The sequence below is a fragment of the Struthio camelus genome, chromosome 7 (assembly GCF_040807025.1).
Source record: "Struthio camelus isolate bStrCam1 chromosome 7, bStrCam1.hap1, whole genome shotgun sequence".
In the NCBI taxonomy this organism is placed as follows: domain Eukaryota; kingdom Metazoa; phylum Chordata; class Aves; order Struthioniformes; family Struthionidae; genus Struthio; species Struthio camelus.
In genome coordinates this window covers 42507707-42525483 of record NC_090948.1, presented here as the reverse complement: position 1 = coordinate 42525483, position 17777 = coordinate 42507707, and the positions used below count along the sequence as shown (strand labels likewise).

The window sequence follows — 17777 nt, the reverse complement described above, 5'->3', positions numbered from 1 at the left end:
TAAGGGCTATGAAAAATGATACCTATAAATTACAAGTAGCCTGTTTAAAGTTCTGCTCTGCTCAGTAGTGGTTTGCTGGCATTTAAATTAAATAATGATTGCAGTGAAGAAAGGCCAGGTGATGTTTCTGTTAATGATGAGTAACACAAAGATTTCTTCTTCTTCTTCTTCTTCCGTAAATAGATAACTTTCTGCTGAACCAGTGGGAACTAAACACCTTGATACGACAATGAACCCTCAGCAAACAGTGAAAACCCCCACCATTTTGTGTGTTAGCTAGTTAATGTTTTGTTTTTAATGGGATTTGTGCCCAAACTCTAAATCTTACTTAAACTTTGTCCCTTTCCAGCTCTGAATAGATACAATTTCCTCCATATACACGAAGGTAAAGCACGGTAACGTTAAGTAGATGTAAAATGGTCGGAAGCCCACCTTCTTTAACCTTCTCAATCATTTTATTTAAGCTTAGGCTCATGTGCCTCGTTCACCCAGCCATTTTTTTTAACATTTCACTCCTAATCAAATTTAAATAAGAGATTGCCCACTTTAACTCTTTAGGTAGTTTAATGCTGATCTATATTTCCAGTTCCCCCGTCAGAGGAGAAGCTTCGACTCACCTCAGTTGTGCGAGTCATTTGGATTTCTGGTTGCCGTTCAGGTCCATCTGTCATTTCAAGTTCAGATTTGATTTGCAGATACCACACATACTGGGACACGTCTACCCCATCAAAAGGGTGATCTTACCTCAGTTTCTTTAGAGCCATCGAATGCACTAGAGCGGTAGCATGGGACTGTGGCATGCAGATGGTTTTATTCCAGCTGCAGCTGATGATGGTCCTATAAATTGCATGGGGAACGTGGGGCTGAGAAGCTGGAGAGAAGCTGCAGTACTGTACTGGCGATAGCTTCACACAACGGATGCGTGAAGAAAGGGAAGAATAAATTTGCCCCTGTTTGTACTTGCAGATACAAGCAGCTCTACTATGTCCTATTTTAAATGACCTAGTATTCATACATGCTGTTGGGATGCATCATAATGTGTTTTTACTTATCTCTTTGGCTGATACGTATTAGCAAAATCAGAAAGGAAAGGTTGAGTTTCTTGAAAGGCTATAGCGGTTTTAAACTATGGCTGTAATAACACAGGGTAATTGCTTAGGTTTTTATTGTGCGTTTCACCAAGCTGGCTGCTGAATCTTCCACCGTGACAGTCAGATGTTCCTCAGTGCATGGCTTATAAAACCAGCCCTCGGCGCAATCAGATCCATCTTTTGGCGGGGGATACGTTCATCCAGAACAAGACCGACTGATCTGCAGCCTGCCCGAATGCCGTGTTAAAAAGCGATGATATAGCAATATGCCGCTGAGCAAACCGTCTGTGGCTACGCTAAACCACCTAGGCTGTGCCAGGTTTCTTTTATGCAAAGCGACCTGTTTCCTCAAGCATTTTTACACCGTTCTGGGCGCACGTGCTCGGGCAACCGTTTGGCATGCAAGTGCAAAATGTCAGCAAAAGTGGGAAGTCAGCCAGCAGCGGGTGGCAGTCGATGCACTGGGTACCGAAGGAATCTTCCTGCTGGGGATGGAGAGGGCTCAGGCTGCCGCTGCTTTCTTTTTATGTCGAAGTAATAGCAATATTCATCAGCAAGACATTGTCTGTAGGACACAAGGCCACGGATGAAAATCCATCACTTTCCTTCCGGGAATATGATAGGTGACAACCCTAATTGCTCTCTTAACACTTTTATCATGCTCCCAGCAACATAATTTCCTGTAGGTCAAACAAGTGTCACCCCCACTGGTGCCAGAAACTAATGCATTTCCTTTCGCGTCAGTTCAATTCCTTGGATAGGATTTTTAAAATGACACAGTTCACATGCGCTATTTAGAGTTCTTGGAAATATCAGTTGTAAAACTTAATTTAATGTTATTTAGAAAGGTCGTTTTTATCAGCGTAATATACTTCTAGCAGTTGTAATCTTCTCAGCTAATAAATATGAGGGACTATTCCTTTTATAAGAATGAGTTTATCAGAGTTTGTTTGGATATGTTTTCTTTCGGCTCTTGCAGCCTATAGCTGCTGTGTAGAGCAGACCCACTGAGGGTCAAGTGCACTGCCTCTTGGATGCTTGCTCTGTGATTCCTTATTTTGATTTGGATTTAGGAATGATATATATTGTGGAAAATACGATCTGCAAAATCCTATATTAGGGATTTATCACATCCTATGTGTGTGACATTGTTTAAGAGCAGGAGTCTTTCTTTATTGGCTGAAGATTAGGCTGTTTTTTTATTTTCAACAGGAAGTCTTACTTGTTACAGTGGTATTTGGAATTTTATCTTTTCTACTCTAATTTCTAATCTAATTTTGTCTTTAAAGATTGTAAAAGAGATGTTCAGTGTCATATTTAAATTGATGTTTTCAAAAACAATCGGTGTGTTCTGCTTGCAACAGAAGAATAGAAGAGCTCAGATCAGAAGGAGAGATCATCTGGTCCTGTCTCCTGCTCAGAGCAGAGCCATCTTCTACTCACGTCATGGAATTGTTTTGTAACTTAAATGGCAGCAGGCCTAGTAACTGGGGGATTTTTGTTTGTTATTATCGAGAGTGAAATTTTATTTTTTACTAAACCAAGAGTAGGGATTAGACATGAAGTTCTCGGTATAGCTGGTAATGCTGACTGTAGGCCAAGATGGAAGGTGAAGGTGAAAGCGTAGAAATTATTACAAATGAAAGGTAAAGCTTTAAAAAGTTAGTGGATTCCGACTTTGAGGACTTCCAGCCTCAAATTCAGATCGTTCCAGTTTCTGAAATTGCACATGTAAATCTATCAAGTCAGAAGTGCTGTCGTAACCGGGAAAGACATAGAGGCTGTATTTAAAGAGGCAATCAGAAGCTAGGGAGTGATTCAGGGGGGGCTACAAGCTGGAAAACATCACTTCAATATCATGCAAGTCTTTAATTATTTTTTCCTTCACAATTTTTTCCGAACACTTGGAGGACTGATCTTTTAACATCAACACACTGTGATACTGTTTTCTTTCCAGCTGCAGGATTCACAGGAAAACAACTCTGGTGGGACTCTATATTCAGCATGAACTCCGCAGACTGAGAAGGAAAGAAATTTAGAGTCTGAGGTCCAAGTTTGTGCACTAACAGAGACAATAAAGACAGCTATATCTGCATTCCTTGACAGCTAAGAGTCATTGTATGACTATCACTTAATAGAGTGAAAAGAGAGAAAGTGATCCCAAAATCGAATTAAATTAGGAGACCTTGATTTCTCTAACACAGTGAAATAAAAGCTGAGAAGTTATTATTTTATTATTTTATTTTTGAGCACCCGAGAACTTTTCCACTAAAAGAGTGTAAGACCCAAAAAGTCATGATATGCAATTCAAAAACTTTGGTATGAATGAGAGCAGTAAAAGGAAGGATTTAGAAGTCAGAGCTCCAATCTCTCATCTCAATCAAGTGAATATGAAAAATAGAATTAAAATTAATTTATAGCATACATGGAAGTATAGTTTTCTAGGCAAAAAGAAAAAAGACAAGACCAAGGCACAGTATTTTCTGAAGGCAATGGCTGTCATACACGAATTAAAATAAGGTGTAAGAAAGCCAATAATCTTATCCTTCCTTTCTGTGTGTGACTGAGTGCTTAGATACTATGTTCTCTGCTAGTAAGGCTTGAGCGTGAACTCACTAGGACAAGTGGAGAGTTTTCACTAGCTACAAAGCGCTATGTGTGTTTCTTGTGCAGTACAGCTTTCAGACACGGAGAATAATTTCCTGCTGAAATAGATTTAGCAAAAGAAATACAGCCACCTCCAGAGTAATTATCGTTATCTACAAAAATGTGGGAATGTCAGGCAAATGGAGATCTGCTTCTTGCGTAGACGCGTGGTGAAGCATTCTGTATCGCCGTAGAGGCTGAAGTTGCATTTTTCCGCTAGCAGAAGCCTGCGATAATGCTGATCTGCAGTGAGGCTACGGTTATGTGTTGGAAGGGAACGCCTGGAATATCAGCAGCTTTGGGGTTATGTTTGTTTTAAGCTGTAATTTATTTTGCGGCTACTGCTTGAAGTACTGCCTCGAAACAGCTTTCCCCCTGCTCGTCTAGGCTTGGTGTAGATGAAGCATGAAATCTCTTTTGGCTTCTTCAGTGCTTTACCAGTTTTTACTTTATTTTTAGGCTACAAGAAGTCTTTTTTTTTTTTCAGATTTTTCACTTCATTTTCTAAGATTGGAATATGTTGCGCTCCAGACATTACATAATTTTTTTTTTTTTTTAGTAAATATATTAGTGGTAAATATATAGCATAATCAAGCTTTTTATAGCAGCACTTTTTAAAATGTACCGTATCCTTTTTTTTGTTTCTAGTACGTTTGCTCATTAAATGTCAATGAATGCTTTCTAAGGAGCCAAAAATAGCTTTCTTGTGAAGATGCCTTTCACAGGCAGAACATCTCATTTGTTCACTGCTTTTTGCTTCTGTATGATGCATGTTTTAAGCAGCTAAGTGTGCTGTTTTATATTAGAAATACACACCTTTCCATAGCTTGGAAGGTTATGCGATTGCACAGTGACTACTTAAAAGGTGAAACCACAAGAGTCAAGGGAGTGAAAACTGAGTGGTGCAAGTCAACGAGATTTCTAGTCACAGCTTTAGTTTTGCTAGCACATGTGTATTTGAAGTTTTTCTGGGTGAAGACTCCTCTGTTAAATGGTTTCTCTTCATCCTTAGAATAAGCAGATTAGAAGGCAGAATGAAAAGCATAGGAGATCTCCCAGAATACATTCAGGAAATCCAGGAAGAGAGTAAAAGAAACCTAAAACCCGCCAATATTGCCGATAGAGGACTCCTGTTATCCATCTCTCATTGCAGACAAGACAGGGTAAAGGCCTGGCCGTACGTATCAGCTAGGCAATCCCAAATCCTTTAGAATGCAGTTCCGTACTCGCCTTAAGTGTATGTAAATGTGCCAAAGGGACTGTTTTTTACCTTTCCTTTTCCATCCTGGCTATACGTTCACACCATTTCCCTTACCCTAGTACCAGTGATTCCCCACTGTGGAGTGAATTGCATTGATTTAACTGAAAACTAAGCCTTCAAAAATTGATTTGTCTTAGCTTTAAGGTGATGATAGACCCGCACTCTTAGCCAAACTATAAAATCTGCTCCACCATTCTGTGCGCAGAAATGAGAAAATAAGGCTAAAGGAAATGAACAGTTTCCTGTCTTTATTGATGATAAACCTGGCCCATAATTTTCCTTTCCTTGCTATGACCATTATAAAATAACACATACAACCAGAAATTGGGTACTGAAACTAAAATATGACCCCCATCAGCTTGTCAGCACAGCAGACTATGATATACCATAGGGAAACTCAGGTCAGTTTTATGTGAGTTAACCTAGCCATGAGAATGAGTCTAGCTGTGGTAGTAGCACAGCATAATCTAATTTAGTCACTGTAACTCTTCTGTGTGCTGCCAGTACTCACTCCAGCCTGCTTAAAGTTAGGTCGAGCATCTCCATGCTACAGTGTAGGGCAGTACTTGAATTAAAACATAAGTTGCATGAAAAGCACAGACTTGCAGAGTCTCAGAATTAGAGCTAATTGCATCAGTGGGAGGCTCTGAGAAATTTTTTGAGGATACTGATTTCTCAGGGGTATCCTGCTGGCTAGTCTGGAAGCTATCTGTGAAACATCACTTTACAAGATGTGAAAAGGCTACTAAAGAACAGGCTGCAGAGAGTCTCTCCTATTTCTCTTTCTGCACCAATGCATCAATGTACTTGCATCAGCAGGCGCCAGTATGGTCCTCTGTGGTCGTTAACTGTTGGTGTTCAGGATATTAAATTTATTGTTCTACTTCAAAATGAAGGTTTTTGGCACGTTCTGCTATTGCTCATAGTGCTTTTATCCTGTTAACCAGTTTGACATTTCATGCAGCTAATATGAGGAAGGGTTCACTGTGATTAGCCAAACAAAACTCATTCTTACTGAGGGGAGTTTCTCTGGGTGGCTTTCTGGGATATGACACAAGGGCTTTGCTATGATCACCATGTGATCATCTGCAAGAGTGCAGAGATTGCTTCAGGTGCAAACTAATGAGCACCTGCTTGATTTTGGAGACTATTAGAAGCAGAGGGTGCAAGAGACACAGGTGATGTCTGGTTGGCACATCCAGCAGCTCTCCCAGAGACATGGCTGGAGACAGGCTATCTACAACGTAGATCCGAGGTCCATCCAAGAGACAAAGCCAGAGACAAGTCAAGAGACAAGTCTCTTCCTGCCTTTCTCAGGCAGGTACTGATGGCCCAGGGCTGAGCTGAAATGGGGCTCCTGGGCTATGGGCAGGGGTGGTAGTGGAGGTCCCAGGTGAGGCTGGTCAAGGTGATTAAGACCTGTAACTGCCCTCAGGGCCATCATTGAGAACAGCTGGGTAGTGTACAAAGAAGTAAAAGGAGCTGTAGGCAATCAGAGAGATGAAGTAGAGGAGTGGTGAGCAGGCTTCTGTGAGTCAGTAATACTGAGAGGCAGGTGGAAGTGGATGTCCAGTGTCACTGGGGTGGGGAAAGGTGACTTGCCTCTCCTGGAGTAGGTAGAGGCTGAGGTAGAGTTTGAAGAGGTAGAAAAGAGGAAGTTGTGAATTCCCTGCTTAAGGAGTGATTGTAGCAACCTCCCCCAATGTAGGGGAAAGGGAATTTGGTACTCAGGAAACTCCCAAGGTGGAGGCTGGTAGTGTCTGCTAGGGGTGTGCAGTAGTGGAAAAAACGGCTTCCAAAGCTTGTCCTCTAGAGCCTGTATCTGATAGCCATAAAGGAGAAGCCATAATTTTGTTACAGCTTCCTTGCCCTTCCCTCCTTTGTAGTGCTGAGGAATCTAACAAGGATGCTGTTTAAAATGTATTTCTTTTCTTAAAAGACTGTGAGTGCAGAATAAATGCTTAAAACTTCTCTGAGCTGCAAAAAGCCTACTATCACATGCAGATAAAACAGATCTCTTTGCTATGAGATGCAGTTTTAATAGACCTATGCATTGCTTATCACTTCAGCCTGGCGAAGAGTATTTGTCCTAGTACTCTCAACTTGTAAAGAAGCCAAGCTTAAAAAAGAGCATAACAATCGTAGAAATACTTGAAAGGGAGAGGGGGGGGAAAAAAATCCAATTATTTAAGGATCGCAGCCTATAAGTAGTTACTCAGTTGTTTCCATTACTGTGGAATCTTACTGAAGAATCTCCTGTGTTAAGGTATGGTTTTTGAGACATAAACATAATGTTAGCACTGCTAATAGGATACAAATGCTGGCACGTTACCTTAAGAGTGGCACAATTAAGGATAATGTGATCCCTGTCTCTGTGGAGATCACATGCCTGCAGCTTTATGAACGTGCCAACACAAGTAAGTAGGTTAGACTAAATTGAAACGAAGTCATTAACTCTTAAAGCGAAGAACTGATATCTGGCTCATAGGTTTGTTACTGATGAGACTAATTAATTGCTGTGTAATCTAAGGAGCCTCACTTACACTTGCTCTGCGTTGGTTTACCTACCTATAAAATATGTGCAAAGATATTACCATAGACCTTAGCTGCTTATGAGATTTAATTATGAAAATCTGAAACTCCTGCCTGTTTTTTAAAATGATGTGTTATACAAGGGCAATGTTGATGCTGTTAACATGTTGTTATTGCTTTTAAGTCTCAAATCATAGTTTGATTTGAATTTAATGTAGCTATTTTCATAGATATACCTTTAAATGACAAACTGGTAACTTATCGTTCAGGGAAAGTGCAAGTGCATTGAATTAGTTGTAGCAGAGGTCATGTATTATTTCCTGAGCAATCTGTAGTTATCAATTCTAGATTAAATATGATGAGAATATAGTGCAAGTGGTAACTCTTTATTAATACTCTGCCTCATGTGATTCGTAATTCTTTCATATTGTTGGAGTGAAGATCCTCTTGAATAGAGGAGTTGGTGTAAGAACCTGATTATGCATCTCAGCAAGGGGAAAATCTTCATGCTGACTGTCAAAATAGTAGGTACTATTAGATTTATGTCAGCTCCTTGGTAATCAAGTGGTAGCAAGAACCTTTTTCTCTCCTTTCAGACCACAAGGAGCACATGCCCTTCTCTTCTCAGCATAGTTTTCAGCTGACATAATCCCCTCTTGGTTTCCTGAATTGCTGGCTGCTTTAAATAGTGTATGTAAAAGCCAAGGTAGAAGCGGACTTTAAACCAACTTTCGGAAGTGCAGTGGAGGGGGGAAAAAAATCTCTGTAGTATGTCTTGTTAATACTTTTTGCCCTCTACGTTTTCTTATTTGTTTCCAAGTCGACTTCTTCAAGGATTTGGTCCCAAACCACCTCATCTGAGCCCTGCCAAGACAAATGCATTTGTCTAGAGATGACAGAGACACGTCTTTAGCTAGCATGGGTCTAGGTAACAGGTTTCATTGAAAAGCTTTGTAGGAACTAGCTTGAATGAATTCCAGCTCTTGAAGGACCTCATACAAACTACATTGCCAAGGATGCTGGAGGTAGTCGCTGCTGAAGACGGGTGGTGATGACCAGAAGATATCTAAAAGGCTTCCTAAAGGCAATGTGATTGTTGAGGAGGAGCCTTGGATGGACTAGATGACTTGGTCCGTGCAGATTCCTGCCTTTCTCCATTGGCTCCAGTAGAAGGCTTCTCTCATGACAGTGTTTCTGCTTTAATTAACATCATTTTTGGCAGCATTTACCTGCATTATATCTCCTGACATGGACAAAGGCGGACTAGTAACGTGACTAAAAAAATCCCCTTTTTTGCACTCGTTAATTCAGCAGCTTGTTTACGTCCAATCTCCAATGCCAGTAAAGCTAACAAGAGCCGTCTCTAATGTAGTGTCTTCTGTCTGTAGATCTGGGAGTTCACAAAGTAAATTAAAGCATTATTCTTGTTTTAATGTGAGCATCGGATATCGATGGTGAAATAATTTCTTCGAGGTTGTGCTGCAGCCAGTGGCAAAGCTGACGAGCGAATGCTCGCAGTCTAGTGCACTATCCTCAGACAAATGCAAGAATTACAAAATCATTTTTTCTCTTAAATTAGAGCCTTTGTTATATACCAAAATAAGACATTTTATGTGAACTGGAGTTGATTTTTTTTTTTTTTTACATCATTCCCAAAACTGAAAAGAAGCAAAAACCCTCCTGGTGTTTTCCCTTGGTGTGAAATTACATCCATCATTAACATGAAACAGAAGATAATTTTCAGACTCTGCTCACCATCTTGAAATGCTTTCAGCACGTTGTTATGTGTAGGGAGAGTTTTGAATTAAAATCCGGCATACTCTTAGCAGTTTTTACTGGGAATTTCATTTGGTTTTAGATGTGTCAGTGCAGTAAGGAAAGAGCAGAATTTTGTTGACCAACAGGAGTATTGAGAAACCTACTTATTTATGATCTCTGACCCCTTAGCTTTACAAATATTAAGCTAAATTAGACGACAGGGACAAGCATGGTGCTGCTTCTCCCCCCCCCCCACCCCCCCAACAATCCTATTGTGAAACTTTTCTTAAGGCAGTGCTTCTTAGCTGGAGCCATTGGAAGAGCAACTAAATGTTAAGAAATTTCCCCTTAATTCTAGAAACAAAATAAGTGCTAAATATATGCTATTTGGAGAGTTCTACGGTTTACATCTTTTGAATTTACAAAAAAACCCTGTAAATAATATTTGTAAACTGTGTTGTCTAAATGAATTCAAGTGTTGTTCTATAAGAAATGTTTTCCTTTCCCAGTAGCCATATAACCAAAATTGCAGGGTAGTATTTTTAGTAGTGTATGTGTGTTTTGATAATACCTTCAAATCGTGGTAATCTCATAACAAAGAGGTTTTACTTTACATTTCATTGCTCTTATAGAAGCTGTGATTTTTTTTTAAATGCCTTTTCCTGTAGTAACAATGTAGATTTTCTTAGATTTAAACAAATAAACAAAAAAAAAAAACACATAACTTGGAAACAGCTTCACTTGAAATGAGTTACGTATCTCATCGGATAGTTCCTCTATGTAGGTATATGCTGATTGATGCTTGTAACAACTGAGGGTACCGTCAAATTAACCCTAATTTTTGCTTCCATGTAGGTAAGGTGACAATTTCATTTATAAGAATCTTGCAGATAATACTGCCTGCGGGAGGCACCTCTCATAATCAGAGTGCGCTTTCCAGGAAAGCGATGACCACCCCATCTAAATTGTCTTGAAGACTGCCAAAGGGCTAATGGCTTGTATATAAAGTCACTGCAAACTCTGTTACTGTACCTAAAAATGTGTATGGATCATGTAACCCATGCTAGAGATTGTAGTGATGCCTCTATAACCTATATAGCCCCGGGAAAAAAAGGCAAGGGGCCAGAGGCTGCATTGACTTTTTTTTTTTTTAAATGAGTTCATATAGAAGCCTTAGCAAGTAATGTTACCAAAATGTAAACTTAGCATTCGGGTTTTTTTCTCTCTAAAAATGATGATAACCCATCCTGATCTGAGAAGGTTATGGGAGGAGCTTAACCATCCACCAAGTGTATATGGATCAGAATCTGGCCCTGAGTGTTTCTTAGCATGGTCTTCTCAATGAGCTTCATTTGAGGTATTTAGGAGGGCACATGTCTGAAGTAAGTGGGGGGGGGGGGGAATCAGTTAACAACTACCATTTAGTGATAATAGCTCAAAAATAACACCGCTGTCTCCCCTTAAATTTTGTTCATCATTCCCTGACTGTACTGTTCATCATTCCCTGACTGTACATTCCCTGACGTTTTCTAAATTGGAGGCAAAAACCATCTTTACTGGGTATTCTGCGAACGGGTGTCCAAATTTGGTCGTCTTATGGAAAAACGTGCCCTAGCTCTATGCTTTAAGGAGAGGCTATTGTCCACCCACAACCTTAAAAACACTTCTCTCTCTCTTTTTTTTTTTTTTTTTTAAACCTTGAAGTTAATTAGGACTGATACAATGCCAGTCAAGAGAACAGCAGAAGAGGCTCAGTTGTAAACTTGATACTTCCCATGTTAGTGTATTCACACCTAATAACAAATGCTATTCTGTGCAGGGAGCCCATGCACCTGGCGGGGGAAGTATTGATCCCAGAAGCCTTGCGAACATAGTGCTAAGTTTGCACCATTTTGTGTCCGTGCTCTGGAAATAACATACTGAAGTTTACTGAAGTTGCAACAGCAGATTTGGTGGTGTATTGTTGAATTAAACCTTCCAAAACATGGTTTCTGTTTATTTGAAGAATTGCATCGGCGTTAGTAAGGGGTATGGTGGGGCAGGACCAATAAGACCCGGTGTTGGAGCAAGACTCGGCTGAATTAGGGGATGTGGAATGGTAGTAAAGTAAAAAGATAGCAATCGTCTCAAAGAATTAAAAATCTAAGTTGAACTTCTACAATCTGAGCAAATAGAATCGGGAGCAGAAGGTGACAAATGACCTTATCCTTAATGAAACCTCCCTATATCTTATGTATTAGTATTTTTGAACAGTGCTTTATAAAGACGGCGTGATCAATAAAGGTTTATCAGATTTTCCTGGAAATAGCTTTTAAAAAAAATCGTATTTCTTAATTTTGGTTGTTGACAGCTTATCAGAACAAAGTTGCTGAAACCTACTGAGCTATCTGTGGTAAACTGGCTGGCAAACTATAAACATGAAATTCTTCCCGCGTGCATACTTTTTCTGCTGTTAAATAACATAGTCATATGTTTATATTGATGTAAGACACGTTTTTGAAGAGTTTTAGGAGTTTGGCTTTTTTCTTTTTGACAATTTTAGGGGCTGGTAGAGAGGATTCTCGTTATCTTTAGGGTTAAAAAGACGTTTGCATTCCCTGAAAGTGCTCAGCATGACAAAAAGTCACCCCAAGACTTGCTAGATATTGGAGTCCGAGGCCAGTGGAGGGCTCGTGAGCATCGGTTTAAGTAAGCGCTATCGTAAAAGACCTCCCCCCCCCCTTTTTTTTTTTTTTTTTTTTGCCAGCAGGCACGTTTTGGGGGAGAGTGTGCCAGTGATGGGAGCGCTGCCTGCTTGCATTAAATGTCTACTTCTTTGTGGCTCAAAAATATCCTCTACTTATATTTCCCAGGGATGCGCGGCAGAAACCCCCTGAGCAGCTGTGACCTTTGGCGAGTTGCAATTTCGAAGGGCTGTAAAATTCCAGAGCTGGTCCAGGGGACAAATAAAGTAACCAGCCAGGAGAAAACAGGAGTTTTCCTAGGAGAAAATGGTGAAGGCGATCGTTGCCGATGGATTATTCAGACAGAGAAAGTGATTCTTCTGACAAAGAGCGCTGTTTCTCGGGAAGCAGCGATGAATACTCTGGTGACGAAGTCAGGAAAATCTTGGAGTCAGTGCTTGCAAGAAGTACTTTAAAGTCGCAGATGGTTGGGTTTTACGGGGTTCACCGTGGCTAGTGGCTGGCTTTCTGAGTATTACCTTTCCCACGCGTACTGATGTTTTGCTTTAATAAGCTAGGTCGGCTGCATGTTTCGCAATAGGTTTGTAAATCTGTGGGCAAATGCTAACTATAGACAATGCTTGAGCATAGACGCAGGCTGTGTGTGTCATGCATTTCACAGCGGATGCACCAAAAGGAGAAATGTTTCTGTCGGACTCAAAATACGTTGACTTTTCATCCTGTTTCACCCTTCTGTTTTTAGATGCTTGATTAGATTTTTTTTTTTTTAAACCCCAATTACAGCATGATGGGTGAACTCCCCTGAAAGCGGCCGTTTTCATGAACCGTGAGGTTCATGAAACACTTTTCAAATTGATATTTGTTTAGGCTGTAGAAACAAAGCTTCCCTGAAATGCAGAAAATGATGGGATCCTGCGCTTTCCTGCCCCCCTTTTGGTTTGTGAAATCGATTCTCTCTGGGCAGCTGTCTCCAGTGTTAGTGATAACGAAGCGTTTGCCCCACTGTGATTAAGCAGTGCAGACTGTGGTCAGCGGCACTGAAACGGCAGTAAAATCAACTTGGCTTTCCGTTGTTGGTTGGTCGGTACCTTAATGCTTTTTTGACATACTTCTAACGGCACCTCTTCCTTTTCTGGTGGGATAGTTGGTGACTGTGGAGCGCGCAGGCAGGAGTGAATGCTGTGGGGGTTGTGGGGTTTTTTGGTTTTAACACAGATTGGGTCATTCCTCAGCAGCAGAGTGGAGTTCTGTGGGGGTTTTTTGTTTTGTTTTCCCCCTTCCTTTTTCTTTTTTTGCAGAGTGCAATCCTGTGTCTTTCTGCATATGTAAGAGCCTCTACAGCTCTGGAGCTTGTGTGTTCTAAATCAAGTATGCTTTGGAAAGTGCATTCAGTCTATGTTAACGTCGTGCTGATTTGGAAAAAAAAAAAAAGTGGTATTATGCACAAAATAGTGGAAATTGTATCAATTATCTGTGCATTTTAATCTCCACTGTGAGGGGTTATTTAAAACACTTGACCTGAAGCCATAAACACCTCTATTTTACTTGTCTATAATCTGAAAATGGCAATAAAGGTTAAGTGTCTCTTTGTGATGAAACAGCATTGGTGATAATAGGATGCCTATGTTAAGATTTTAAATGGAGTTAGTAGGATGCGTATGTTAAGATTTTAAATGGAGTTAGTGAACAACCAAAAACTTGAAATTCTTGCTTACTAACGTATTCATATACTGTCGAAAGTGGGCACAGCAACTTAACAGAATATTGGATATTATAATTCTGTATTCTATCTATATTTACCAAAGCTTTAAATGTTAATAGATATACATATACTGCTATTAGGCAGCTACTTTCTATTTCCTTTTAATTATCACAATTTTTCTGTCTTTGAAAAATTAGCACTAGCACGTAGTTATTCAAAACAGATGCACTTACAGTATTCAAATGTAGGCCTGAATATTGTTTTTCATCTGTTTTTTCTGCTTATCCTGTTTTAAAGCTAGTTTCCCCCTCCCCCCCCAAAAAAAAAAATTAGGTGCCTCTTTTTGAGCCAAGGTAGGGAGAGTACATGCTCATGTATGAGTGAGCACGCACCGCACAGTAATGCAACTCTAGTTCTCCTCTAAACCCTCCAAACATTAAACAGTGTAACCACTTTTTCTATTAGCATTTTTAAATCTTATTTTATACTTCATTGGAGACGTACAATAATTTCCTAGTCTAAATGAATTAGATGCATCTGAAAGAGGTGGGTCTGTGTTGCCTGTTAACCATTTATGGCTCGTAAGTGGAAAGATTTTTCAGTACATTTGAATAAAATGCACTATTATGTTGATAACTCTGTTTTGGTGCACGTAGTAAGGAACCAGACTGCCTAAAACAAGTAAAAGACATAGGCTGCTACATGGCTGAATCCCTTATTTACAGGGGGAGCCTACTTCTGTTTTTATTTGTTTGTTTTTGCTTTTCCCTACTCACGTATTTTTGTTAACTGTCATATGCTTAAAGCTTGTATGAACAATGAACATCTGTCAAAATAGCTGTGAAACCTATACTCTTATTCTGGACATGTATTAATAATGAAGCATGTTTTGAAGCATAAAGATGGTAATGAAAATAATATTGCTCGCTTTTCTTTCAGGGAGGATGTCAGAACAGCCAATGTCATTGCGGCTGAAGCCGTAACTTGTCTTGTCATAGACAGAGAGTAAGTACATAATTTTCTTATCTTGTAAAAGGTGTGAACTGGAGATACTTAATATCACTTTTTTTTTTTTTTAACTAAAGACTTTGATTGTTTTCTGTGGAGATGTCACTTAATATACTGTGAATGTATTGCTCAAAATCACGTGTCCTTGATGAGTTGGCGAGATGGTCCAACTCAATCAATAAGATGAAATTCAGTAAAGACAAATGCAGGAAATTAAGTAGTGCACAAAGACAAAATGGAGATAAATGGGGAGATAGCATTACCGTGGAAATAGATCTGGGTGTTATAGTGGAACAGATTGAGTGCAAGTCAGCAAACTTTCCCAGAAGAAATAAATCTTCCTGGGAAATGTAAGAAGAGCAACATGTTATTTTATTCCATGTGGGCTTGGAGAGCCCTCATTCAAAGGACCCTGCTCTATTTGTAGCTTCTATGACTTGAAGAAGAGAGAAGAAATCAGAAAAGTAAAATAGTTACTGTCCTCCTCAATGTAATGTGGAAAGCTTGGATCCAGAAAATCCAGAAAAGAAGCATCTGTGCTCCAGAAAACAGTGCTGCAAAGTCAGCTGTTCTCTAGGACTGTTGGTAATGAGATTAAAACAAACAAACAAACGCTTGGAAAATTCAGCATGACTATTAGGTTTTGGTTTTGTTTGTGTTTTTTGTTTTGAATTGTGAGGGCAGTGAAACACTAGAATAGGCCATTGAGAGATGCTGAGAAATCTTCTGCCTTCACACTGGGAAGGGCTAGCTGTATGTGTTTTTGCTACTTGGAGGAATTCACGATTCTGTAATAGATTTTTGTTTTTAACCTCCATGAAAATATCTGCTCAGAGTTCAGTAGTGATTAAAAAAAAACAGATATTAGGAATTATTTGAAAAAATTAGCAAAATGAATCCATGGTTTGGTGGCACTTTTCATGCTGGGGGCTGTTCCAGTTCTCAACTTGAAAGCTATATATTATCCCTAGGAACTGTTAAAAAGAATGTCTTAAAAGGAATGATTAAAAGAGGGAATGGCTTCCATTTGAAAAAGAGTGAAGTAGGCGTGGACTCTTTAGCCTGGCAAAGAGATGATAAAAGGGATTATAATACAGACCTGTAAAATCCTGGGACGCACGAGTAGGATGAATGGGGATGGATTGCTCATTGCCTCTTGCCAGTGCAAGAGCCAGAGGGCCCCGAGGAAGCTAGCAGGAGGTAGGGGGGGCTCCTCCAATGTGGGTGGTTTGTGGTTTTAAAAAAAAAAATTTTAGATGTTTGCAAACATTCAAAAGGAGATCAGAGAAGTTAATGGAAAAGAAATCCATACCTAGGACCTTCCTCTGGATTAGGAAGTCTGAAGGGGGCTAGGAGAACATTCAAGGCAGCAGATACCATAAACGCATGCTGCATTCTTGTACTCTTCTCCGAGCATCTACTATCAAGGCAGGGGAACTATCAAAGGTGGGATAGTGGATTAGATGGAGCTTTGGCTTGGCCCTCGATGGTTGCTCTTACATGCTGAGGAGATGAGTAAGAGATGCTTAGGCAAGTATCATTTAGGGGAGATCTAGGTACACTTGATTCTGCTTTATTTTGATTGTGCTTTATTTATTTAGGAGTTTTGTATTAAATTATTTGAGATTTCTTCCAGTCCTTCATTTCTAAAAATCTGTGATGACAGAACCAAAGGAATAATGTTCTTCAGAAAACCAATGATGTGCTGGTTAGCTTATGATCAGTTGAAGAAGATTGCGGTCTATCCATTGTAAACAGATGGTGAACTTCAGGATGCTCAGCTAAATGGCTTTTTTGTGACAAGTGGCATAATTAGATATTTTTGCAAACACCAATTTGGAGAAATACAAAGCAAGAAGTAACTCCTGCACTTTTTTCTCACCAGTTCTGAAAGGGAGGTTTGTTTCTGCGCTGTAAGCATTAAAGAAAAAAAAAAAAAAGCCCTCCAAATAACTGTAGTAATTGCAGAGTTAGTTCTTCCTGATCATTTTGCCAATTGTTTCTTTGCTTCTTTACAGAGAAAAAGACACCTTAATGCCCTTGAAATGCTAAGGAAGCACAAGTTAAATTTAACTTGTGAAGCGGCAGCTAATCCACAGTGTATACCAGAGACTCTGGTAACGCTCTGCAATTAGTAGCAAAGTAACGCTATTTATGCAAATGCTATTTATAGTAGTACTTATAGCCCAAGGAAGGCTGTCCCGTGTCCTGACCAGTTCTGACTTTCTTGTCATAGCTCTTATTTTCTCTTAGATTGTGTGTGGACAAGTGTGGAGCTCATTTAATATAGTGAAAATTTATCAAGATTTCTGCAAGTTTGGTAATTGTGCAAATACAGTTCTGCTAATGAGGGGGAAAAATCCACTTTTTACATCCAGATACACTGAATATTAAAACATTCAGTTTGCTATGGTGGTTACCATAAATATACCCATCAAATTATACACAAGGTATCAATGGAAAGGGGAAGTTGGCTTTACCTACAGGCAGAAGCTGCTGCTGTGTCCTCTGTGCAGAACAAGTAGTGAGGCTTGTCATTAAGGTTGGCTAATACTTTCTATTACAAACGAGCTGTCATTAAGGTTGGCTAATAGTTTCTATTACAAACGAGCTCCTTGCTTAATCACGTGCAACCACCAAAGTGGCAACTGTCATGCTTTACATGTGCCTGAATCTGAAATGTTTCAGCAAAATTGGTTTTTGTTTGTTTCTTGGGGGTTTGTTTTTAGGTGCTTTTTGTTTGGTTTTTTTGGTGGGTTTTTTGTTTTTGTGGGGTTTTTTTTTAGTTTTTGGAGGTTTGGGGTTTTTTTGTTTTGGGGGGAGGTTGTTTTTTTGTTTGGTTTTTTGCAATTTCCAAGAACATGCTATGGGATATAATTTTCTTAATGTTCAACCACATCCACGTCTCTGAGAAACTCTGAACTTTTGATTGTATTGAAGAGGGGGTTAAAATTAGCCATTAGAATTAGTTTGTCATCACTATTCTGAGTTTAAAAAAAAAAAAAAAAAAGAAAACAAGGAAAACATCTTCCCAGGACAGGTCTGGTCTCTGGCTTTGGCCATGTTATGAGCAAATGTAGGGCCGTTTCAGCTGC

General features: G+C 39.6%; 1 protein-coding gene across 4 annotated transcripts in view; it reads left to right on the top strand.

Moving 5' to 3' along the window:
* PRKG1 (protein kinase cGMP-dependent 1) overlaps window positions 1-17777 on the top strand; it is a 543168-nt gene that overhangs the window by 439453 nt on the left and 85938 nt on the right. For all 4 annotated transcript variants that reach the window (XM_068951109.1, XM_068951107.1, XM_068951111.1 and 1 more), the window contains exon 8: window positions 14614-14679. In XM_068951109.1, coding sequence (XP_068807210.1) covers window positions 14614-14679 — 66 coding nt within the window. The remainder of the gene's footprint in view (window positions 1-14613; window positions 14680-17777) is intronic.